The sequence below is a fragment of the Pteropus medius genome, unplaced genomic scaffold (genome assembly GCF_902729225.1).
Source record: "Pteropus medius unplaced genomic scaffold, Ma_sr-lr_union100, whole genome shotgun sequence".
Taxonomy (NCBI): domain Eukaryota; kingdom Metazoa; phylum Chordata; class Mammalia; order Chiroptera; family Pteropodidae; genus Pteropus; species Pteropus medius.
In genome coordinates, this window is record NW_024354502.1 from 20,769,156 (window position 1) to 20,795,365 (window position 26,210).

A 26,210-nucleotide genomic window follows, 5' to 3' on the forward strand; every position below is an offset into this window, starting at 1 on the left:
CTATTTATCTGTTCTAATAAGAGATTTAGTTACCTGATGAGCTGTGAAGATAGTTAAAAATGAATCAAGAGGGAAAGATTAAAAGATTTGAAATTAGAATGAGTGAAAAATTTGAGTTAAGTCTCAAAAGTATAGGAAAAACATGAACACTTAGGAAATAATGATCCAACTCTTTTAATCCACCCGAGAAAGAGGAGAGGAAATTGTATTCGGTTCTGGCAGACGCATTTGAATTAGACAGGGGGAAAATAAGCCGTCTTAGAGTTGTAATAGCTTACCAAGGGTAACTCTGCTTTTCATTTTTTCTTTCAGAACACCCAGTTTTATCAATACAGAAATCTTGCTGGTAACACCTCAAATAGTGGGCCTGTAGGACATTTGGTTCATGCCAAAAGGTCTTTGATATTTGTCAAAAACATTCTTGCTTAGAAAATGTCTCTGGGTTCAAATAGCCCATAACATTTATTTATAATTTTGGCTTATAGGACTAAGACATAAAAATAGTATCATGTTTTATTGGTTCAATAATTGCGTTGTGGGTGTATTGCCAATAATAACCCTTCTTACCTGGGTAGTTTAGCTGGTAGTGGCACATGGGATGATAGGTCCATGTGGCTCAAGTGTCTCCATAGATGTTTTAGATAGGATCAGATGTCCACTAATTCAGCAGTGGTAGCGTAGAAGCATCCTAGTTAGTTGGTTAATTGTAAAGTAGTTCAAATATGTGATCATACTTATTTTAAAGATTTATTTTAAATTAAAACAGATGTATATGTTCATTTGCCCATTTTTAAAGACCTTTTCTTTGACTACGTATTGATTCACAGTTTGGAAATAATTTGCTAACCACCGCTGTAAATGCATCTTGCCTGAAATGCAGTCTTGAGTTTGTGTAGTAGAGTGAGAACTTAAATCAGAATCTTTCTAGAAATGTTTCTAGAAGTGTGTTGTTTATTTTAATCTTTCAGTTGTCCAATTCAAGTTGAATTTTCTTTGTATGTATGTGACTCCTTTAAAAACTAGTTCTAAGGTATTCAACTTAGTTTTCATAGGAACACAGTTTTACAACACTTAAGTAACAAGAGTTTAAGTAATTATAACCAATATAATGGTATAGTTTTGGAAACAAATATTAAACTCTCAATAAGGATATAACTGATGTAAGCTGAAAAGGGCAGATTGCAGAGAGTAGCCGAAAAACCTGCTGTCCTCAAGCGTTTAGCCCAAGTCATGGGCATCATCGACACTTACCTAGAAATGAACCTAGTGTAAGCCAGGCTCTTAATTAAGTGGAATTTGGTTAATTAAGAAAATTAAGTGGTTTTGTAAGAGTTGTTGCATTCTAGATCGTGCTGTCAAAATATTAGATGAGCAGAACATTGCTTCATTTAAAAGCCTTTTTCAGTAATTTTGCAAGAAATGAGACTAGAAGAGATGAGTACTGGTTAGATCATAAAGGGTCTACTATAATGTTATAAACTAAGGAATGGGAGGCTTTAAAGGCCATGGAAAAACTTCAGGGAAATAACACCAGATTTTGCCTCTTAAAAGGTGGGTTAGTAGACATGCAAAAGTTCTGTTTTCATAAAGAAAATCAGACCTTTTATGATTTGACAATTTTTTGAAGATCTTTAATAATCAAATTCTGTTCTTTGGACTGATTTTCTCCTTTTACTTATATCAGAATAGATTCTCAGTGTCCATGATAGTTTGTTAGTCACTGTGTTTAGTATTTTTGGAATTGAGGCCTTAACCTACGAAAGACTTAGGGTCTTTTAACCATGAATATAATATCTATCTACAAATCTGGCAAGTAGTTCTGTCCCATAAAGGGAGCCCAGTATCGGAGATAGTTCTGCCTTTATAATTAAATGTTTTTGGACTATTGAGATTAATTTGACAACAAAGCTTTTATTTCAAAATGGTGATCTTTAGCATATTAAATTGAAGAGTATGTATATAAGAAACTTAAAATTATGGGTTTTCTGGTATGAGTTAAAAAAAAACCTTATAGTCGATTGAAATTTTAATATGCCTTAGAATTTTTTTTTTTTCTAGAATTCCCGAGATCCTTATTTTGAGTTCATCCTGGTTCCTATAGCTCTTGCTTTATTATGATGGTTCTACATCGAGAATAAACACTGCTATTTAGGAGATTTAGAATTGTCAATTTCAATATGCTGAACGCCAAGGTTCATATTCCTTTTGAAAATATCTGTTCTTTCTAACTACCTAGTTTTAGCACATTTTCTAGACCCAATTAAAAGGACATCTTGGATTCAACATTGGCTGCTTTTTGTTGTTAAAAAGATTTTTTTTAAGACTTACTTAAGCAGTTTTAGGTTTACAAGAAAATTTTAAGGAAAGTACAGAGGTTTCCCATATACCCCCTTCCTTGATACATGTATGGTTTCTTCCTTTATCAACATTACTTACCGAATGGTATATATATATATATTTCTTATCCATTGATGAATCAACGTTGACACATAATCCTCCGAAGTCCATCATTTACCTTAGAGTTCACTCTTGGTGATGTACATTCCATGGCTTTAGACAAATCTATTCTGCCATCTTGATTGGGGTTCTTGACTTCATTTCTGATTGCAAATTACTGTTGCTGTATTGACTAGATGATTGGTTCTTAGCATTTTACATTCATGTTAATACTTATTTGTATGATATACTCCTGTGGGTAGTACCCAAGATTATTCACCATTCCCATTGGACTAGTGGTAGTTTTGCTGCTTACTCTCCCGTTCAGAAACATGTTGACAGGAAAGTGATAATCATAAGGAAAAACGTGATCTAATTTTAATGGACAAAAGCTGTATTATGAACTTTTTTACTGCTTTTGGTGGTCATTTATTGAGATTTGCTACTTTTATTTTCTATTCCCAGTTTTATGCTGCATACATCTCTTGTTATTAAGTAACTGCTTTCTGTCCATTGTTATGATCTTTGCCAAAATTTTCTACACACAAGCCTGTAGCTTTAGTTTGGTGTTCTCACTGTCCGTGAGAGAAGCCATTGCTAATTCTCATCTTTATGGCTTTATGGCCTGAGGTTTCTGCTTTATTACCCTGATTTAGAACTTATTTTAATCTTTATGTCTAAGTATTTTCAGCTTCATAGGATTGGCTTCATTCTGTCTCTTTGAAAACAAGACCATTGACATTTGTGATAATTTGTAAAGTACACTAAAGAAATAGATTATATTATGTTTAATATTTTTTAGGTGGTGCAAATTTGAATTAGGCTTGAGAGGATTAATAAATGTGCTTAGCCACCATATCTCAATGGTTCACATTGTACTAGGTACATTTTGGTGTAGTGATCATTCTCCATTTGTTCTCTAGTGAGTAATTCCTTGTAATGATGAAAAACGAGTATCTTTGAAAATTATGTAGTAGTAGTTTTCATTTGTCATTGATTTAGTTTTACTGTTTCTGTTAAGGTATAATGTGACATAAGTAGTGACGTATAGAATAATCTTATGTAAGTCTTGGTAGATTTCACTAATTTCTTTATATTGATGTTCTTTTGCTATAGTTTGGATCTTGGCAGCAAAGCATGGATGAGTATAGCTGATTTGTTATCGGTATGGTCCCATCGTATGGCATGGGCAATGTTTGTTCACCTTGGATTAGATTACTAAAAGGTTTCAGCGTATAAATATTGAGTTTCTTGTGACAATTTGTTGTGAGTCTTCTTCCTCAAATAAAAAAAAAAATGCTTACAGCGGTCTTAGCCGTAGATGGGATGTCAAGGTAAGAACATAAGGTCAGTCAATCAAATAATTATAAAATAAACCAACATGATGGATTGATCTGTTTGTGGTTCTGTTGCATTTAATTTGCCAGGTGTGCTCAACTTTTGTTTTATTGGAATTTCATTTACTTGAAATGTTAAATGATTTGGACATCATTAGAGAAGTTAGAACTGTTTCTTAGTGGGGATTAATTCCTATCTTGCAAACACATTTGGGATCTGGGAGTTTTTTTAAATTAGCAGTATTACCAAGGAACCCAGTAGTGATGAGTTGAATGTTTCTCATCTCAGTGAATACAAATGCTTTTCTGAGAAAGACCTACTTCTCTTGTTGATCCAAGAACCATAAACTGTCAGCTCATAATTTTTTGCCCATGGTTTAGAAAGGACATACTTTGGACCACATTCATCCCAGAGACACTTGATGAAAATCCTACCCAAACACCTTTTAAAAATGTGATTCTGTGGAATTGACAGTTGAAAAACCAGTATTATATAGGTAGGCTGTAATATACTTAGAACAAACAAGTTCTCAGTTCAGTAATTTGATGAATACTACTCTGTTTGGAAATACGACATCACAAAGTGAGTGTGCTCTTTGTTGAAAGTAATGACTTTCCCTTCCAGTTTCACCTTTAGCTGTTTCCATCTGATAGAGGGAGGGATTATCAGCAGACTTAATTGTATCACAGGGATAAGACTTGAAGAATAATCTTGTATAATTTTAGAGTGGCTTTAATATTGCTTAAACACCAAGGATAATGGATCTCGGCTTTTATCAAATTCATTGTTGAATTTTTAAAAAGTTAAATGGTGAAGATTTGCCACCTATTGATGGGAAATGGCATTCAGTTAAGTGATAGGTCAAAATCTTCTGTAATTTCATATCCTTGAAGTTAAGCTGTATATTTGCTATATGACCTTATTCATAGAACACAACATTTTATTCTCTTAGGCCAACATTGTACAAACAGGTGAGTTTAAAGTCAAAATGTCTGCAAATAGCTGCTAAATTAGTTTACACCACCTGAGTTTTAGCAATCTTGTTGGAGCACCTTTCTAATTGGTTGGTTGGAAGCAAAGGATGAAGTTGCAATTGCAGGAAAGGAAGCCATTCCAGCCACAAGGGGGAGTAAGAGACTAATTTGCAAATCAATGGGCCCCTCTGGCAACAAAAAATAGCCTGCATTTGTTTTAGAATTTTAAGAAATCTAGGAATAGTAAAAGGGTCAGTGGCTCTACAGAATAAAGTGAAAGTTCTGGGAAATTTTGTGCACAATGAAATTGTGCAAGACTAGAAATTTGAACTTTTCTACATTGTGTAGAGTTGGAATTAAATTTTCTATTGAGGATGGTACTTAAAATGACATTCATGGAGTAGTTTGAGTTTCTTAGTTGAATAATAAATTGAGAATTGAACTTTATTAGAATCATTGAGTTTTAGGTTTGAAGGAGCATCTAGTCTATAGCTTTTTCATTTTTACAGATTAAGAAACTGAAGCTCAGAGGTTCTATGACTTTCATTAGGTGATGCCAATAAGCATTAATAATTTCTGTCCTTTAAGGTAGTATCCCCTTAGTTATAGTTTGAAACATTATATTTACTCTGCTATAAGATGTATGGATTTTAGGAGGGATGGGGCTTGTCTGGTTAAGGGACTGTCAGAATAACCAGAACTTTAATTTCATTAATAGTGATGACTGCAGTTTTAGACTAGTTTAGGGTTCTGTACTTAAATGACAACAACAAGAACCACATATGAGGGCCCTTGTGCTTGCTTCAGTGTCTTGCCACCATTTCTCTTTTAACCACTGGCATTTTTTGCGCATGATTTATATGAAAGCAGAACATCTGTTTTCTAACCTCTCTTCATCTGTTGTGTTCATCAAAGAGGCTGTGATAGTACAGTCTAAAACAGGAATGGGTTAAGGAGGCTTTGGTCTTTCTCAGTCATCTGTTTGGTAAGATCAAGTTAAAGGAGACTCTTCATCCCAGCTGTATTTTCAAATTGCAATCCATAAACGTCTCATTAGGGGTTGATTCTTTTTTGATATTCTAGGGCTATTTACTATTTGTTTGCTAATGACATTTTGTGGAAATTAAATTTAACACTATGACCAATTGGTGCAATAGTCTCTAAGACAAAGTGAGAACCTCCTTTACACCCCTCATTTTCATTTACAAATGTATCAGTTGATTTAGTGCTATTATCTTCTAAGTACAAGCTTTACCAGCCCAGTAAGGAAATTTGAGAAACAGATGAGCACAAAGAGGGTATGAGGATAGAAAACAAAACTCACTGGTAATGCCACCTTCCAGTAAATAATATTAAAAAGTATTTTTCTTTAAAACTTTTAATATAATACTTATTCAATAACCAAAAGAGGGGATAACATTTCTACATATGGTGGTTAAATTATCTAACTTTTTAACTTTTCATTTTGAAATAATTTCAAATTTAGAAAAAAATTGGTAAAATAGTAGGAAGAACTTCCCATATATCCTTTATCTGATCCCCAGATGTTACCATGTTATATAACCATGTAATTATCAAAGTCAGTAAATTAATAAAATAATTGACAAAATAAGCTATATAATCTGTAGGATTTATTCACAAATTATACCACTTTCATCTCCTAATTCTGGTCCAGAATTCAATCCAGGATCATACTTTGCATTTCATCGTTATATCTCCTTACTCTCTTTTATTCTGGATCAGTTTTTCAGTCTTTGTCTTTCATGATTTTGACATACTTTTCTCAATAATTCTATAAAGTTCAGTTCTCATACTGGCCAGTTATGACATAGAATGTGTCTCAATTTGGACTTGGTGATTCCTCACCAAAATTCAGATTGTGTACTTGGGAAGAATTCCTAGATATGATATTGTGCCCTCCTTGGTGCATTAGGAGACACATGATATTGTCTTGTTAATTAACCAGGGTGTAAGATGTCTCAGTTCTATAATCTGTAATTTTTCTTTGAAATGTATTTTTTTATTAGTTGACTTCACGTATTCTTATTGGCAAGCCCAAATCATAGCACATAGCCCAGTGATTTATATAGACAGTCCCTGACTTAACAATGGTTGGACTTAACGATTTTTCAACTTCACAGTGGTTACAAAAGTGATATGCATTCAGTGGGAACCGTATTTTGAATTTTGATCTTTTCCCCAGGCTAGTAGTATGTAGTACAGTACTCTGTCTTCATGTTGAGCAGCAGCAGTGAGCCACAGCTCCCAGTCAGGCACGCAGTCATGAGGGTAAAACAACCAAATACTCTACAGAGTGTACTATATTGCCAGCGTTTTTTGTATGAGCATGTTTAAGGTAGGCTAGGCTAAGCTGTGGTGTTCAGTGCAGTAGGTGTATTAAATGCATTTGTAACTTAACTTTTTTCAACTTTAGATGAGTTTATCAAGACGTAACCCCATTTTGTCAAGAAGCATCTGTATAAACACTTTTTAGTGGGTACTTAATTCTTTTGAGGTTAGGTATTAGGACCCTTAGTAAATTCTAATTCCCATTTAAGAAAGAAGAGCAAGGAAAAGTGACCTTGAATTTAAAGAGTCGTAAGGAGAATAGTGGTAAGTTGGTTCAGTGTATTTAGAGAAGCTTTCCTGGGATAATGCTAGAATGGAGATTTTGAAATTAATGCTATAGTGAAACAAGATTGAGGAGGCGTGGGTCATGACTTTGTATTTGAAACTTGTTACTCCTTTTGGTGGCAGAGTTAGTACCAAAATCCAGGCCTCCTGACTTCCAAGCAAAGTCACTCTGCCTATCAAAGTCACTCAAAGTATCATTCGACCCTATTTCTGGTGGATATTTTTGTCTCCCTTAGCCTTCTTCGGGGTTATTACATAGAAACCCAGAGCTTATCCCAAGGATTCTGTAAGAATGTATTAGGATGTACCTAGCCTGTTCCTTGGCTGCTGTAAAGTGTGCTTAGTAAAGCATATATAAGTTTTGAGCAATTTCTTAGGACTTCAGAGAAGCAGAACATTGAATATTTTCCATTATCTCACATATAGTATCGACTTCAGTAATTTGTCATGTTTTAACTATTTAGAAGCTTGGTAAGATGATGAACTCTTCATAGTCTTCAGCATGGTGAGCTAAGATTTTCTCCTTCATTCTCTTAAAGTAGTTCTAGTTTCCTTATATTTAAATGAAGCTGTTCAAATTATGCATGTATTACAATTCAGTCTGGGGTTTTAATATTCACATGACTAATATGTGCAAAATGTGTCTTTAAAGAGCCCATAAGTAGGTTAAGGATACATATGTATGTGAAAAGTTAAAAGTGTAAAATCATTTAAAATTAAATGTTCTGAATAGTAATTTAGATGTTATAGAGCAGGGGTCTCCAACCCCTGCGTCGTGGACTGGTCCAGGTCTGTGGTCTGTTAAAAACTGGGTTGTACAGCAGAAGGTGGGCAGTGGGCAAGCCAACAAAGCTTCATCAGTATTTGCAGCTGCTCCCCAGTGGTAGCATCACTGCCTCAGCTCCACCTCAGATCATCAGGCCATTAGATTCTCATAGCACCGGTCCCTGGTGCCAAAAAGGTTGGGGATCTCTGTAATATAGAGCATAGGATATAAAATAAAAAAAGGAAATCTCTGACATCCTACCTCCTCAGAGATAATCTCTATTAGGTCTTTTGGTATCCTGCAAATTTGTATTCTGTCCTTGAAGAATACAGATGAGTAGGATCATATATAAACTTTTCTGTACATTGTACCCACACACACACTTCGATGTATATAACTTATGCTTCATTCCATGTTGGCATGTACCTCATGCTTTTTAATGTCTGTGTTAGTATTATATGAGTATATAACATTTGTTTAACTAGTTTGTTAGAAATTAGGGTATTTCCTTTTGTTTTTCTTAGATACTAGAGGTATATGGACTAAACTGAATGGTTTTGAGAATTAGCTTTAGGGAGAACATAGGATTGGAGCTATGGATGGTAGTTAAGCACAGATTACTTTAAATCAACAGTTCTTAAAAGTAATCTGGGGAGCCCTTGGAATCGTTTTAGGGGGTTTTTGAAGTCACAGCTGTTTTCATGACAATACTAAGTCATGATTGGCTCTTTTCACTGTGGACATTAGCATGATGCAAAAGCAGTGCTGGCTAAAACTACTGGTTCCTTAACACTAATGAAGGCAGAACTGCAGTACTGTATTAGTAATTGATATGTTTTTCACCATCATGCAGTCAGTATTAAAAATAAAAAGATTTGCTTAATGTCCTTAAAGCTGTAAAATTCCTTTATGTAGACATCTTTTTAATATTCTGTGAGGCAAAATTCTTTTTCTATTTCCAGAAAAAGAATTTGTGATGATTTGAACTGTGAGCTTAACTTATTTTTTTCCCATGGAGCATTGTTCAAAGAATGACAGGCAAGCTGTGGGTTATTCAGACGGGTATTTAGCAAACATCTTGAAAATGAATGAAATGACCATGTCACTTTAAGGAACACAAATGGTATTTGCGACCAATGATAAAATTCAAGCTTTGAAGCAAAAATGGGAATTTTAGAAAACCAGTACTTACTGCCTTGATATTGGCAGTTTTCCAAAATTTTATGAATATAAAATGGGTTTAAGACCAAAAACATTTAAACCATAAATATGGAGTATCCATTGTAACTACTTAGTCTTTTTTTCTAGGAAGTTACCTGTTTACTGAGAGATGAGTACACCACAGTTGGGAGGAATAAGTTAGCATTTTTTTTAAATACAAGGAAATTAGTTCGTATAAGAAGAGAGTTCAGAACTAAGATGAGTTTTTGAGAGGGTGGTGGGTTGGTTTGTTACGGGGTCATTTTAAAATTAGTATACTATGGTAATTGATTAGTTTAGATAGTGCTTGAAGGAAAAAAAATAGTTGGTTAAGGAATGTGGTTCAGAATGGACTGTTTTATCCTCCAAAACAATATGTCCTGTTCTAAATGCTTTCCAACCTGTGTAGTCTATCTACTCCTTATCTCCCTTTTACAGATGAGAAACCTGGCCCAGGGAGATTCCAGAACTATGTCCAGGTGACACAGTAAGCAATGAACTGGGGTTTGAATTTAGGCAATAGGTGCTCTGTCTCTATGGCCTGTGCCTTGTAGAAGTCAGCTATAAAAAGAATAAGACTAAGTATCTTTTCTCTTTTGAATCCTGTGTTTTTAAATGGAGGCTTTTTGCGCATTATTTCACCACTCTTCCTAGTTACACAAGTTTAGATTACTTAGCCCAAAGTAAAGTACTGAAATTGAGAATACAAAAGCATTAAAGCAGATTTTTGAATGTCCACGTTTCCTTCTTATATTTACATCTGAGTAGAATTCCTACTCTGCGTCAGGATCTGATTGTTGCTTTCTTGTCTATACTCTTATTTAGACCTAACAGCAGCCTTTTGAAGTAGATTTTCATTTTAGTCATTTCATAGATGGAAAATTAAGGCTCTGGGATCTCAAAATGAATGGCGAGAGTAAAATTCAGTCTGCCTGAGTTTAGAGTTTATACTGTTTCTCTTACACCAAGCTATTGCTCCAAGAAGTGCCACCAGCTCAGGCAGCAGTTTTGGTGTTTCAGGTGGTTTCTAGTCTAATTGTTACCTAAAAATTTAATGTTTTACTCTTCTTATTAATTTCAGGCTATAATCATACTAAAGGACCAGTGAGAGGAGGTATATATATCACTAGAATAGAGACGGATTTTCAGTTTATAAACCCTTTCATTTAGAAATATTTGACCACAGTTAGTATTGAATGTTTATTTAAATTTCTGTTAGTGGAGGCAGGTTGAGCCTACTTCAGGAAGGGCAGTCAGGACTAGATGTGACTGGTCAGTTTATGTCGTTCCTTAATTTTTATGCACTCCAAAATCAAAGCATTAATGTTACATGGACCATCCTTGGATCGAAGCATGTATTATAAAAACTTGTTAACATATTCTGCCATGGGGGGAAAAAATCATAATGTGACCCTATGTATCTTAAGTGTTTTTTTCACAACTTAATGAGATTAATTGTAGCAGTGTAGAGAGAAAGAGAGAAAAAAATATTTAAATCACTAATGTCTCAGGGCCCACAAAATTTACTTGATTAGATCATGGTTCAGTGCCCTCTTTAGCGCTCTGGGTGAGGTGTTGGATATGGGCCTTTAGTGGTGTCTTGCTGCTTCCTATCCTAATAACTTAAAGTTATTAGGATGACTACTGTCAGAATATGCATTAACTCTAATTCAGCACATTAATCTTAAGTATATTTGAAAATGTTGGTCATGATATCTTTAAAAGACAGTGGCTGTCTTCAAAAACATTTTTAAATTACTTGAGGAAATTCTCTGAATTTCTAAATATTTCAGCAGTGCTGAGTGTAAGATGTTTATAAATTTCCTGTTTGACCTGAAAATTCTTTTCCATTGGGAATAAAATGTAATGTGCTATATGAAAAATTTCACAAGTGGAAGAGACATCAGAAGCCAGCCTAACCTTTGTTGAAGTTGTACCTCATCTACTTATTACATAATGCCATGTCTCCCTTTTTAAATTCTTAATGATGTCCCAGAGTTGTCATCGTTTTCAATGAACTATTGAGGATGAAAAGAATTTAGGAGATTGCACTGCGTGTTTTGCAGGGTGTTCTCTTTAAGTTTTTGTACATTTGATAGTAGCTATTAGTCTTTTCTCCCATTTTCTCTTTAGCTTGCTTTCATTTTTTTTCCTTGTCACTGCTGCTTTCTGAGAAGTGCTGCTTCCTTTTTTTCCCTTTTTATTCTTTGCATTTTGGTGTTCTTCCTATATTTTGCATCTTTACTCTGTCTCCCAAATCTAGAAAATTGAGCTTTTATTTTTCTTTGGTCAATTTGACAAATTAACATACTGTTTAACCCATTTTATAACTCTGTATCTTCCGTATCTTATATTAGTTTAATGAGATCACATCTAATTTATGAATTTTCTCTATAAAATACCCAAAAGATCCTCTTATTTCTCCTTAAAAATCTCTGTAAGAAGAGTGAAACTTAACATCTGGGTGGCCTATTTTAAGTTTGGACCACTCATAAAAGCATTTTCAGATTCAGAAGAAATCTGCTTCTTACTAAACTTGTCTTCTGGAGCCATTCATGTCATATTCTTTCTGTCTTCATGACAGTTTGTAGTTTCCTCATTATTCTTACTTGATTTCTTGGATAGTCTCCAGTTTGAAAATGCCTGTCTTGATACATTTTTATAGAAACAATATACTCTAGATTTGGTCTTGTTAGCAGAGAATAGAACTGAATCATTTTCCTTAAGTCCTAATTTTATTTGTATCTTGGAATCACTTTATCCTTTTTAGGAGGCATGTCACCGAGGCAGAGAAAATGTAGCATAATGTTAATAGTACAGGTCAGAATGCCTAGTCACAGTTGCATCTTCATAAGTTAGCTGTGGTTTTAAACACATTACGTTACATTGCTGGGCCCCACTGTCTTCCTTAAGATGGGGATAATTGTCGTTTCTACCTCATCATAAGGTAGGAACTTATGGAAGATGCTTATGGAAGGATCAAATTAATCTACATTAAGTACTTAATTTGTCAAAAATGTCCTGTTTATTGAAATGTAATTATTTTTCTCAGTTGTCTGTTGCAAAACTATAATTTATTCATTCTTGTGATTCTGTGGCTTGCCTGGAGCCTGCTGGGCAGTTCTTCACACAGTATTGGCTGGGGTCACTCATTGCTTTGTGTTCAGCTGGGGCTGAAAAATCCAAGTGGTTTCATTTAGTATGTCCCTTGACTGGGGCTCACTTGGCCTTTCTCTCCAGCCGGGTGGTTTGACTTTTTACATGCTGGCTCAGGGCACCAAGAACGTGAAAGGTGAAGCTGCCCATCCTCTTAAGGGTTAGGCCCAGAACTGGAACAGCAGTCACTTCCACCACATTCTGTTGGTCAGAGCAAGTCAAGAAAATAAGCCCAGATTCTGGAGAAAAGAAATAAATTCTACCTTTTGACAGGAGGAGGAATGGCATACATAAACAGGGTTGGCAGGGGAGTTGGTGGAGGCCATCTTTGGAGACAGTCTACCACAGATCTGTTCTTTCAGAGTTAGTTTTCTGAACTAGAGTGTCGGTCCTTTTAAATTTAATCTTTAATCAAGTCTTTTTATTTTTTTAAATCTTAATGGTTCTTAGCTTTATGTCACTGAAAGATCTGATAGATGTCAGAAGTATACCATTTACCATTTCTCAATTTCAACAGCATTGAGGTATAATTGACAAAGAACTACACATTCTTAATTATACAATTTGATGATTTTGCTCATCAAATTCTTATAGTCAGCATTTCACCAGAAACACTGCACAGTTGGTACTTGGTCCTTTTGGTCCATCATTAGGCCAATAAACAGTCTGACTACTGCTTTCTCACCTTCTTGTTACTTGCATGTTCTGGTTAATAGCTTTAAAGTTACTTTTGTTGCTGTTAATCAGGCATAATAGCTAATTCAGTGTTCACCTTGGGGAGTAAGAGGTGCTTACCTGCTATTAAAAAACATTCTATGAGTTACCTCAGTGTAAAACATTTTCTAGGATACAGAAGTTACTACTCATAAATGATGGATTACTAATTCTCGTAACATTTATTGACACCTTTCGTAAATAACTTATACAAGTTTTCTGATGTGTACTTTGAAGTTTTATATCTTAAGTGATTTATTCTTACCTAACTGCACATGTTCATGGCCTTCATCTTTACATATATAGAGTGGGTTAGGTAAAGTCACTGAAAGTGAAGGACATGACTAGGCAGTGTTATTCTTAGTTTCAATTGTTTTCCCTGCTAGACCATTTATTCACAAACTTTGGGACTTTCTTGTTCACCATTATATTCATTATATTCTCAGTGCCTATCGTAGTGTCATTTAAGTATTGGAGAATAGATGAATATAAGAAATACATTGAAGCTATAAAATATGATATAGGAATGCCTTAGGTAGAGAATTGATTTCATAACTGGGCTTAGTTCTTGTCACTTCTTTTATTTGAAAACAGTCTTAGTATAATCTTAAATATATGTAAATGAGCCAGAGAGCAGTTCACAATTGAATTGTACACGAATCCTTTAAATTTAGATATTTTCTTCCGTTATTTAATTTGAAGTTATTTGTGAATTTTGGTTAATCACATTATACTATTTCTTTACTTAAACTTCATAGTTTAACCTTTTGCCTAGCCAATCAAATAGAAATTACCCTTAAAAGTGTGGAGTTGCCATAGTTTAAACCTAGACTGACTCCAAAGCCACTGCGCTATACCATCTTCCATAGTTGAATGAATAATGCATTTCGTATTAAAATAAAACCTGAAAAGGCCTTGTCTTTTGTTTATTTAGTGAAACAATTATTGAATGGAACTATCTTCTGTTGTTTGAGGCAGGTCCCCAAAGAGCATGTTCAAAGGGCAAAACACTTTTGCAGCTGAAAGATCTTTGAATTTAAAGTATGGGCGTGGTGTATGAAGATTTTGTTATCCCAATCAAAGTGCTCTGATTTCAGGCCAGCAGTTTTAAATACTGATTAATAATCATAGGAGATATCGTATCAAGTTGACTTCTGTCATCTTCATTCTCATTCTGTAATACAGTGCGACTTAACTCTGCTGCCGACTTGGCCACTACCCACTTCACCTGCATCTTTAGCTTACCTCGTAACAGAGGAGGGAGGGAGAAGCTGGGTTGTGAGGTATTATGTGAATTATGTCCTTACAAATGAAGTTAATTTTGTTTTGTTTGCTCTGTCACGGACTCCAGTAGTGTCTATTAATTACATTATTGGTTTCTGCTTAAGTCCTAATTTCTTGAGAGTCTCAAAAGGTTCATCTCTTAGGTTCTTTCCATTCTAACACCATGACTACCTTGAAATGGAATAGATAGCACTGTGGGGAAGAGGGAGTCTGATATTCAAATGTGTAAACCTTAAATAATCTGAACACTAACTTTAAACTTTAAATTCTAAAGAATTCTGCTTTTAAACCACAAATTCATGAGCCTACTGCATTCAACAGTTGTACTATTGGCAATGACTGGGTATTAAAATTTATAATTTAGGCTATGATATGCCCTTAGGAAATTCAGATGCTTTCAGTTTTATAAATACTTTATTCTTATGGCTTTTTCTTTTTTTCCCAAGTCTCTCTTGGAAAAGTTCTTGATTCCTAATGCTTCACAAGCAGAGAGCAAAGTCTTCTATTTGAAAATGAAAGGAGACTACTACCGTTACTTGGCTGAGGTTGCTGCTGGTGATGATAAGAAAGGTATGCTGTGTTTTTCAACCTGGTGAACTTGTATAAAAAAACATAGTATGGAAGTGTGTGTGTGTGTGTGTGTGTGTGTGTGTGTGTGTGTGTGTGTGTGTGTAATTGCTTAGAACACTAAATGAAGAGCAGTAATGTACTTTTTTCTCTTTTTAGTCCTGAGACTGTGTATCTACTGCCTGATATTGGTTTCTTAAAATATATGTTTGATGAAAAGCCAGTTTATGTATAGGAATGTTTCCCCATAATTTTAAGAAATAGTGGTTACAGCATAACTGTAGAGCAGTGCAAACTACTTAATAAAATATAATACTGAGATGATTACAAAGTCATCTTTGTCTTGGCATTGACCAATAGCTAATGTGGTGTTCCAGGAGAAGCTTATTTTTTAAATTTAAGAACCTTATTCAGTTAAGGTTGCTACGGCTTATATTTTAGAGGATATTGTTGGATAGTAAAGGTTTGGCTTAAGGGGTGAAGATGAAGTGCATATTTTACCAGTATATTTTGGTTTGTTCTATTATATAGGGATTGTGGATCAGTCACAACAAGCATACCAGGAAGCTTTTGAAATCAGCAAAAAGGAAATGCAACCAACACATCCTATCAGATTGGGTCTGGCCCTTAACTTCTCTGTGTTCTATTACGAGATTCTGAACTCCCCGGAGAAAGCCTGCTCTCTTGCAAAGACAGTATGTATTTTACTTGTTATATGGAAAGACAGTGATCTTTATTATTTCAGCAATGAAATGTACTTTTCTTTTAAATCATAGGCTTTTGATGAAGCCATTGCTGAACTTGATACATTAAGTGAAGAGTCATACAAAGACAGCACGCTAATAATGCAATTACTGAGAGACAACTTGACAGTAAGTACATAATAGCATCATTAATGGTTCATGTAGTTGAATAGATTGTTTTATAGATTACTACAAGGAATATTTCTGTTTTGTTTGTTTTTTTAAAATATAAGATCCAATCTGTTAAAATTGAAGAAAACCACCTTATAGAAACTGAAATATTATACACTTTTATTAGTTATAGATCTGTTGTTAAAACTTTAGTTTTTAAAATAATATTGTAATTCATGGTTTTTGACCTTAAATCACATACGCCATTTTATTTTCCATTTCAGTCTGGGTGATTCCATTTTTCCCATTTTAATTACAGAAGAGTTTAGTTTCAGTATCAAAAGTATACTGAAGTTCTCTTTAAGTTTAAATTTCATTAAAAATGCTTTTTTAACCCTATGTTGCCTTCATATTTATACTGCTGTGGTAGGGTATGAATAATTTCAGTTAAAAAATTTAAGGTACTCTACAGAATCCAAATGGAAATCTATTTTGCCTAGTCTCTTAGTAAAAGAAAAAAAGAAAAGGATTTATTACGGAAGGTTGTGATTGTCCTTTTGGTATACTCTAGACTAAAAAAAAAAGGCCGCATTGCCAATATTATACTGAAAAAATTAACAGTAAATCCTTAATATCTCAGTAGTGTTCAAATTTCAGTTGTCATTTTTATCTTTTCAGTTTTTCTTTTTTTAACATAAGTTTCTTATTTGAGTTGGGATTCACATAAAGTCTACATGTTAGAATTTGTTGATATGTCTCTTTGGCCCTGTATGTTTTCTCATACTTCTTCAGATAAGTACTAAATTTGAAGTTTTGAGGCTTAGGTGAAAAAATTATCAAGTGTCTTCTCTGTACCAGATAAAGAGCTAGGAATGGAGGTTATTGTCTAGTGTGCTAATGGATTTTGTTAGCATTAGGGCCATTTCTCTTGGGGACTTTGTATCATTTTATATATTAGTTCTTGCAGCTTTATTCTAGTCCACTGCCAATTTCCTGAACTAGTTTTTCATTCTAGTGTTGAAGGTTCTCAGCAAAGTTTTTGAACCATGTTGTGTGCTTATTTATTATTAAAATTATTTTAGAAAATTTATTAGGGGGCTACCTACAAACTTGAGATTTTTACTTATTTTTTAAATTAAACTAAATATGTGGGTAATATTTTCATGTTGCATTACCAACAAAATGATTTTTATAAACATGTCATTTAAACTTGATGTCCTAGGTCGGGAATCTTAACCTCTTGAGCCACCTAGCTATATCATCTAGGACAGTTTGTGGCACCATTCTGGGTGTTTCCTTATTTTTCAGTTACTTCTGACATACAACAGTAGTTTTAGATACACGACATGGTGATTAGACACTTGAGTGATCACCCTCGCTAAATCTAGTTAGTACCCATCAACACCATATATTGTGAGATTTTTTATTTTAAGAGAAGCCTTAGTTTCTTAAAGAATGAATCTTTTTATGTCTATCGAATTTAAGAAGCAATTCATTTTGCTAGCTAATTTTAATATAAAGAATTTTTAATATTTTTCCTGGGTTGAAGTGATAAGATAGTTTATTATAGGTTTTTTCAAGGAATAATATCTTACATCAAATTTTTTCATGTTTATGTGGAACGTTCAAGAATCCTTGTATAATTAGAAAGAGATTATAGAAGAGAATCTCATCTTGTCTTAGCAAACTCCCTGCTAAACAGGTGCACACAGGTTTCCAGAGGTCAGTTTAGGTAACTGTGATCTTGGAAGAAGTCTCCTTTCCAGACCAGAGGTCTATTAGATTCATAAATAAGTAAAACTATTGGGTGATTTGGGAGATAGGAAAACATTGAGATTTTTCCCCACTTGTTTTTCCATGTATAAGCAATATAAAATTTAAGAGTATCTTGAATCAATTCTTTTATAATTATCTCTAATAATTATTACAGCAGTAAGACTTGTAAAAAATCGTTAATATTTGAAATAATAAATAAGCAGCTGAAATAATTTGGAAAAAATTTTTTAACCTGCTGAAAAACTGTAACATTAATGAAAAAATTAATAGACTGCATAGTTCTACCACTATGGGACAATTCAGTTTTTCCCTCTTAGAAGATTTGGTTCTGACCATACTATTTTGTGTTCATCTATTTATTTTGAATTAGACAAATTCACAAAGGTATGGTTTTCCAAGCTAAAAAAGCATTAGAAAAGCTAATTCGTATTTTATTCCAGTATCTTGTCTCTTGAATTTCATGGAGTGTGGGATTCTCTCTAAATGAGAGTCTGTAAGATCTACCAGGGGAAAGTAGTCAACTTAGGCTTCTTGAGCATAGGCCATATTGGATGATTCTGGTTTAGTTGCAGTAAAGTTGTACATTCATCTCTCACTTGGGGCTGTTCGGGACATTCCAATTATTCTGATAGTTATTGATACTTAGCACTCGTTGGTTTCATTTACTTTCTTTTTACCTTCTATGAATAACCAGGAGTTTCCCGTGTCTGACTTTGTTATTTGAAGACATCTCTGCTATGTATTTACAGTGCTTACAAAATGATTAGAGGAATAAAGATATTGATGTGTGTTGTATCTTGAACTTACGTTCAATGCTGCTATTTTTTAAAGAAAGCCTTTCAACAAAAACCATGGTTATGTTCTGGTACCATAGTATATATATTAAGACTTTTTTCAAACTGAAACATGCTGAAAAATCTTTCCTTCTTTTACCAGTTGTGGACATCGGATACCCAAGGAGATGAAGCTGAAGCAGGAGAAGGAGGAGAAAATTAACCGGCCTTCTAACTTTTGTCTGCCTCATTCTAAAATTTACACAGTAGACCATTTGTCATCCATGCTGTCCCACAAATAGTTTTTTGTTTACGATTTATGACAGGTTTATGTTACTTCTATTTGAATTTCTATATTTCCCATGTGGTTTTTATGTTTAATATTAGGGGAGTAGAGCCAGTTAACATTTAGGGAGTTATCTGTTTTCATCTTGAGGTGGCCAATATGGGGATGTGGAATTTTTATACAAGTTATAAATGTTTGGCATAGTACTTTTGGTACATCGTGGCTTCTCAAGGGCCAGTGTTAAACTGCTTCCATGTCTAAGCAAAGATAACTGCCTACATATTGGTTTGTCCTGGTGGGGAATAAAAGGGATAATTGGTTCCAGTCACAGGTGTAGTTATTGTGGGTACTTTAAGATTTGGAGCATTTACAAGGCTGTAGTAGAAATGGACATCCCATGGATAGCACAGGTTGAACCATGAGTGTGTCTGTGGAGTACTCGATCTCAATGTGCACACTTTTGACTACGGCTGCAGAAGTGTTCCTTTAGTTGTGACCCAATTTACTCTGGATAAGGGCAGAAACGGTTCACATTCCATTATTTGTAAAGTTACCTGCTGTTTGCTTTCATTATTTTTGCTACACTCATTTTATTTGTATTTAAATGTTTTAGGCAACCTAAGAACAAATGTACAAGTAAAGATACAGTAAAATGAATTGCTTGATATTCATTACTTCATGTATATCAAGCACAGCAGTAAAACAAAAAACCCATGTATTTAACTTTTTTTTAGGTTTTTTTGCTTTTGTGATTTTTTTTTTTGATACTTGCCTAACATGCATGTGCTGTAAAAATAGTTAACAGGGAAATAACTTGAGATGATGGCTAGCTTTGTTTAATGTCTTATGAAATTTTCATGAACAATCTAAGCATAATTGTTAAGAACACGTGTATTAAGTTCATGTAAGTGGAATAAAAGTTTTATGAATGGACTTTTCAACTACTTTCTCTACAGCTCTTCATGTAAATTAGTCTTGGTTCTGAAACTTCTAAACGAAATTGTACATTTTTGGAAATTTATTCCTTTTTCCCTCTTGGCAGCTAATGGGCTTTTACCAAGTTTAAATACAAAGTTTGTCATTACAAAATACTACTAATATAACTACTACTGTTCCCACCCACATCCCATACGCTCCCCCTCTCCCCCCAATTTTTTTTTTCCAGAGGTGGGGGGGTGGTGTATGGGGATTGATCAGAAAAAAAAAAAAACCATTAAAAATTTTAGTACATGGCATTTTCTAACTTCTGAAGCTAAAATGTTCTTAGCCCATCATGACATTGGGTAGCAGCATTAACTAAGTTTTGTGCTTCCAAATCACTTTCGGTTTTTTAAGAATTTCTTGATACTCTTACGGCCTGCCTTCAACTTTGCTCCTTTATTCTGTTTGTCAAGTGCACAAGATTACCTTTTTTAGCCTTCTGTCTTGTCACCAACCATTTCTACTTGGTGGCCATGTACTTGGAAAAAAGGGCCGCATGATCTTTCTGGCTCCACTCAGTGTCTAAGGATACCCTGCTTCCTTTGCTTGCATCCCACAAACTATTTCCCTCATCCTATTTACTGCAGCAGATTCCTTAGTTGGTGAGATTGTGTTATTTCCCCTGACTGGTCTGTCATTGTCTACCTTTAAAAACTCTTCCTTTCCCTCCCTTTAAATAATGATGGGGCTAAGTTATACCCAACGCTCACCCTACAGACTATTTCCTCAGTACCTTGCAGAAAACACCAAACAAAAATACCATTTTAAAAGGTGTATTTTTTTTCTTTTAGAATGTAAGCTCCTCAAGAGCAGGGACAATGTTTTCTTGTATGTTATATTGTGCCTAGTACACTGTAAATGCTCAATAAATATTGATGATGGGAGGCAGTGAGTCTTGATGATAAGGGTGAGACCAAAATCCCAAATACTGTTTGTTGCTTGTTTATTATGACCTCAGATTAATTGGGAAATATCAGCCCTTAGGGATGATTATCCCAAATACTACATTCAAATAAAAGTGCAATGGAGGCCTTGGGGTCTTTCTTTCAAGGATAAAAGATCTCATCATGCTTTTGGGACAACAACATAATGCTTAACTCTCTCTCCCCCCCGCCCCATCCCCAGGCCAAGGACATGAAGTAATCATTTTATAGCTAAGGAGAATTAAGCTAGACTGAGGAAGTGGATCTCATTCAAGTAAACTATAAGTTAAATCTAAAGCTTACCACATTCTAGTCATGTGCATCAGTCATCTAAACTAGTTGGATTCTGAAATGAATTGTGATATTTCATTAATATTAGCTGTTCATTTCTACATAGTAAGAGCCCAATAGATGATTCCAACCTGAGTTTTTCTTTTTTTTTTGCCTTGGGATTTGAATAATAAAATTAGAATTTTGTAACATTAATTGTCCCAAATCCAGGCTTCATGTCTGTTTTTGTTAATATATGTTTCCAGGAATTTGGAGAATCCGATGTGCAGCTCTGGCCTTGGGTCCTGGCTTTTTAAAAAACTTAACTCTGCTGTAAAGATCAAGGAAATGGCAAGGGGGTGGGTTGCTAAGAGGGTTAGAATGTACGTCAGGCTTAACTAGGAGCTCAACTTTTTTTTTTCCTTCCTATCTTTCCTACAAAATCATCAATCCTGCCATACCCCAAAACGTATTAAAACTAGTCAAGGCCAATTTGGAATTTGCAATCTCATTTGTGATCATAGCTCAACTTGAGAGGGCTGAAAGTGAGTAATTTGGGAACTACCAATGGCGAAGTACTTAAAAATCTTCCATTTACTCTGAATGCAGATCCAAAACTTGGAGACTATACAGCAGTGGCAGCATTTAGTTTTTAATCTCCATTAGGGGAAAATGATGCTTTATTTGGAAAGTGATACTTTATTCGGATGCGAATGTCAGTCACTGCATGAGAGCCTGCAACATGTTAGGAACCTTATAACTTGCTACGTGCTCAGAGGTAGGTAGTCATATTTTCCTGTAGGGTAAGGTCAAATCTATTTTGTCATGTACCACATAGGAAGTTACAGTGGTAGAATTGAAATATCTTAAAGTGGTGGCCAAGACTGGGCACTTGGAAAATAGCTAGGCTTGGATCCTGTCCTAAACGTGAAATTACATCAATATCTTTAGTGTGACTTGTAGCAGTCGCAATCTCATTGATTAGCTCTCCTTGAAGAACTGGAGACCTAAAACTATACTACTGGATCTTAGTAGGGTTTTGTTTCTTAAACTACGACAGTCCTGTAAGGAAATTTGGTACTCTTGGCTGACAAAAATGGTATTCAAAAAACCATCACAGTACATCTTTAAAAGCTTGAAAATTGACCTTTAAAATGTTGCTTGCATACATCCAAATCTAATAATGCTGCTCACTTTTGGTCCTGTGAAGTCTACATGTGACTCAACCCCCATGTATTTCAGAACTTAAAAGTTAATGCAATAGCAAAGTGGTGGTCAGCTAACGTTTGGAAGACTGCACCTGCCCTGTACTTCTCCCATAGTTACCCAATTTATAAGAATGTCCAACCGTCATGTTGGGCAAATGTGTTTTGGAGCAGAAACTAAATTAAGATATATTTAAGCACATCTATTATTGACCCTGGGTGATGCCAGAGACTTGGACAGTTGATTACTTTTTTTTTTGTATTTGAGTCCATTCCATGAAATTTCTCAAAGTCCACACTTGGTCTGTTTGAATCCAAGAATTGTCAGTATTGTTAATATCTAATTACAGAACTTAGAAGCCTGCTAATAATTTCTTAGGTGCTTAAGTTTTTTATTAATAGTTGTTGGTTTAGGCTGGCCACTGTCTGTTTAAGAAGGGTTCCTCCGAAGATTTGTGGTTTGAGTCAAGACTTGCAGAATGAATGGGATCCAGATGGAGATAACGGCATGTATAAAGGCATCTAAGATATGAGAACTTAAAAAACAACTTAACATGCACTTGCAAGTGAGGGGCTCTGAGTGTTGAAAGGAAAAATAGGTTATGTTCTGCTTTCAGAGTAACATAGGCTTATGGTTTTCACTTTTAACGTTTTTAATTACCTGAGGGGAACTTTAACATGTTTATTTCCTGATTCAAGGATTCTAATTTCTTAGGTTGGATCCAGGAATAAGCATTTTTAGCAAAACTCCCATGATCTGTATGATTCAGAGTGTCCACACTGCCGAAGTCTTGAGGGGTGCGGGGGGAGGCGAGGAGGGAGACACAATATTTGGGAAAACAAGGGTGTGTAAGACTATATTTTAAGCCAAAAAAAAAAAAAAAAAAAAAAAAACCAATTTCTAAAACAACCACAGTCTGCAAAACAGTTTGTAGATCTGCTAAGCAGATGACAGTTTCCCAAGCAGGGAGATTAAGGACAAAGTTTACCTGTTAAAATAGGTTTTTCACATTAATGGCCCTAGTTTACTTTGGGAGCGGATGCCATTTGTAACTTTTACTGTGTCGGGAAAAGTAATGATGATTTTGTGGATTTTTTTTTTTAAATGCCATTTGTATTGCTTTTAATTCACACCATGCACAAAAATCAAATCCAGAAGAATGAAGGACTTAAACTTTAGAGTGTTTGTAAGATGTGGATGAATAATTTGCTGACCTTGAGATTGGTAAGCAAAGATCTCAACATGGAACACAGCAAGCTAGCTAGAAAAATTGTATGTATTCAGAATCTTAATGTGCGAATCTCAATATAAATTCAACTACATAAATTTAAATATCTGGAAGTAAAAAGCAACTGAGACAAGACAACTGTAAAAATTACAAGAAAACGGAAAATAGAAAAATAAGCAAAAATTTCGAACAGGCATTGTCACAGAGGAGAAAGTATATGACCAATAAACAAAGAGAGGCTTAACTGGGAATATGCAAACCAAGACCACAGTTCTCATACCACAGTTTTACCCCAATGATTAGTATAACCTGAAAGCTGCCAAACCAAATGTTGGAGATGTGGATTGAAATCTCACATGTGGCTGATGGTATGCCTTTGAGAAACAATTTGACATTATCTTGTAAAGTTGAACATTTACAGCCCTACAGCTGAGCAGTTCTGTCCTGGGTATATCTCCTAGAACACCTGCATGCATCAGGAAATCACAAGAGAGTATTCACAGCTGCACTGTTTGAATCAGGAAATAACCAAGACAATCCACATGTCCATTGAAAGGAAAAATAGTTATTTACTCAATGATACAGTCTTCATGAAAATGAATCAACTATAGCCCAAGTGGTAATGAGTGAATTTTCATAATGATACATGAAAAACTCCAGGAGGCTATATTACAGTATGATATCCTTATAAAGTTTAAAAATAAATCTTTTGCTTAGGCAAACATGTGGTAAAACTTGGTCTTTCTTCTACCAAGGATATAAAGAACAAGTCAAAAGTGGAGATTTTCTATGGAGAAGCAGCTAGGGGACAGGCTAAGGAAGGAGGATATAATCAAATGGAAGTTATTACTAACGTTATCTGGGAATGTGGTGGTGGATTCACAGATACTCATTAGAGATCCATTCAAGTATAGGAATGAAACAAGGATTATGATTAATCCAGTTCCGGGCATTAGAGGTTACAGAAACTACATGAAAAAGTACAGTGGGCCAATAAATTGATTAGTCAAAGCCTTGCTTGAGTGGTAAAAATAAGATTGGCAGAAAAAATGGAAAAGTGACCAAGTTTATTTAATTGATGAAACTGAGCATGCAAAGTTCTGTCAATAGAGACTTAAAAATTACTATCCTATTCAATTATATCCTAAAATTGTTTCATCGTTGAACTCCAAAGGAGCTGGGAGCAAGAACTGGAGATTGGTCAGAGGAAGGAATGAGCTGGGAAGGCTGGCTTATGAAACACTGAAACAATGGAAAGTAAAATCTCTAAAGTGAAGGAGCAGGACTTGTGGTAGCGCATAGTTGTCGCACACCCTCACAGGGCCTGAAGATTTTTGTCAAACCGCCAAAGCACTTCAGCAAATGCAGCCTGTCTTAAGGCTCCTCACTTTTCAAACCTTTAGAGGAAGATCACTACATTCGGTCTGAAATCACTGAGGAATCTCCTGTCACACCCCAATGTATAGCCAATTCTTAAGATCAATACTTTTTTCTCGTGTTCCTCTGGGATTCTTCAACTTCTATATTTAACATAATTGGTTTCTTTATGAAAAATCCCCTGACTTGATGAAAACCTACTTATTTATGATCCTTTAATAGTACTAGATCAAATATACATATGATTGTTGGTCTTTTTTTTTTCTTAGAATTCACAAGGGTGGTGACCAGAAAGTCATTTTGGGAGACCTTAGTCCATCCTTGGAGGGCTTTATAAAGGATTGAAGTTGAAGAGTCAAAAAATAATAATAATAATTGGAACTGAGAATTTCTTTGGAGAAAGCTTTAGCATGCTAGGCATTTCTCCCCATCATCACCTACCTCCTCAGATGACAGGAGGGGTGGTGCTCCAATGGGACCACTTCACAAACAGTGATGCTAGGCTCACTGCAAATTCTCAAACTGAGATGGTGTCTAGCTGGCTACGCTGATGGTAGAGTGGGGAAAAGTAACTGCATTAGAAATGGCCTCCTCTCAAGGTTTGTGGAGGCAAAGAATGTGGACGTGTTTGCAGTAGGCCAGGATCGAGACCAGGTACTTGGCTGAAAAGTGCTGTCTGGGTGGAATCCTCACAGCAAGAGTCTGAGGAGCAGTTAACTAGCAGCTGGCAGAAGGTGTTTAAGAGATGATCAGTGATGGTCTCTAAAGAATCGGTGAGTGACTAGAAAGTTGGCTTTACTACCTGTCATGGTTAGAAGAAAGCAATGCCCAGTTTCCTTCAGTTCTAGTCAAGACCTTTCCTGCCCCCACTCATGGCTACCCCCATGCAGCCAACGCAGCCTGCAGCTGAGGGGAGGAGTGGGCTAGGTGGGGACATAGAGAATGAAGGACCACAATTGGACCAGCTATTGGACTGCAAAGGAAAAGGAGAGAAGACTTAACAGAACATGCAGTTAGATTTTCATCCCCACTTAACAAAAGTCTCAGCTCACAGTGAAAAATGACAAAGGCCAGTCTGCAAACGAACTGAAGGAACAGGTGCACCAAGAATTTGAGCAAAAGAGCCATCTGAAAGAAACTATAAAACATGCGTTTAATATGATTAAGATAATAAAAGAGGATAGAAATTAAAATGAAAAAAATAGGACACTAAAAAATAACACTAGGTAATTGAATAATCTGGCAAGTAATCTAACTTAAAACTAAAACTTAGCTCAATAAACTAAGAAAACATTACTACTTACTTGATTCTTTTTTGTTCTTTTTTTTTTTCAAGGGACTTTAAAACAAAACACTAACCACGAAATTTACTTTTCCCAGGAAATAAAATCTTTTTTGCTTAATGACACAAAACAATAACTTTATTTTTTTCCTGAGAATAAACTCTTGTAACTATTCTTTTATTAA

General features: G+C 35.0%; 1 protein-coding gene across 2 annotated transcripts in view; it reads left to right on the forward strand.

Moving 5' to 3' along the window:
- YWHAZ (tyrosine 3-monooxygenase/tryptophan 5-monooxygenase activation protein zeta) overlaps positions 1–20,768 on the forward strand; it is a 28,153-nt gene extending 7,385 nt beyond the window's left edge. For both annotated transcript variants that reach the window (XM_039853867.1, XM_039853868.1), the window contains exons 3-6: positions 14,949–15,072; positions 15,601–15,764; positions 15,846–15,941; positions 18,636–20,768. In XM_039853867.1, the coding sequence (XP_039709801.1) occupies positions 14,949–15,072; positions 15,601–15,764; positions 15,846–15,941; positions 18,636–18,695 (444 nt within the window). In that variant the 3' untranslated portion in view covers positions 18,696–20,768. The remainder of the gene's footprint in view (positions 1–14,948; positions 15,073–15,600; positions 15,765–15,845; positions 15,942–18,635) is intronic.
- The last annotated feature ends 5,442 nt before the right edge of the window (positions 20,769–26,210 follow it).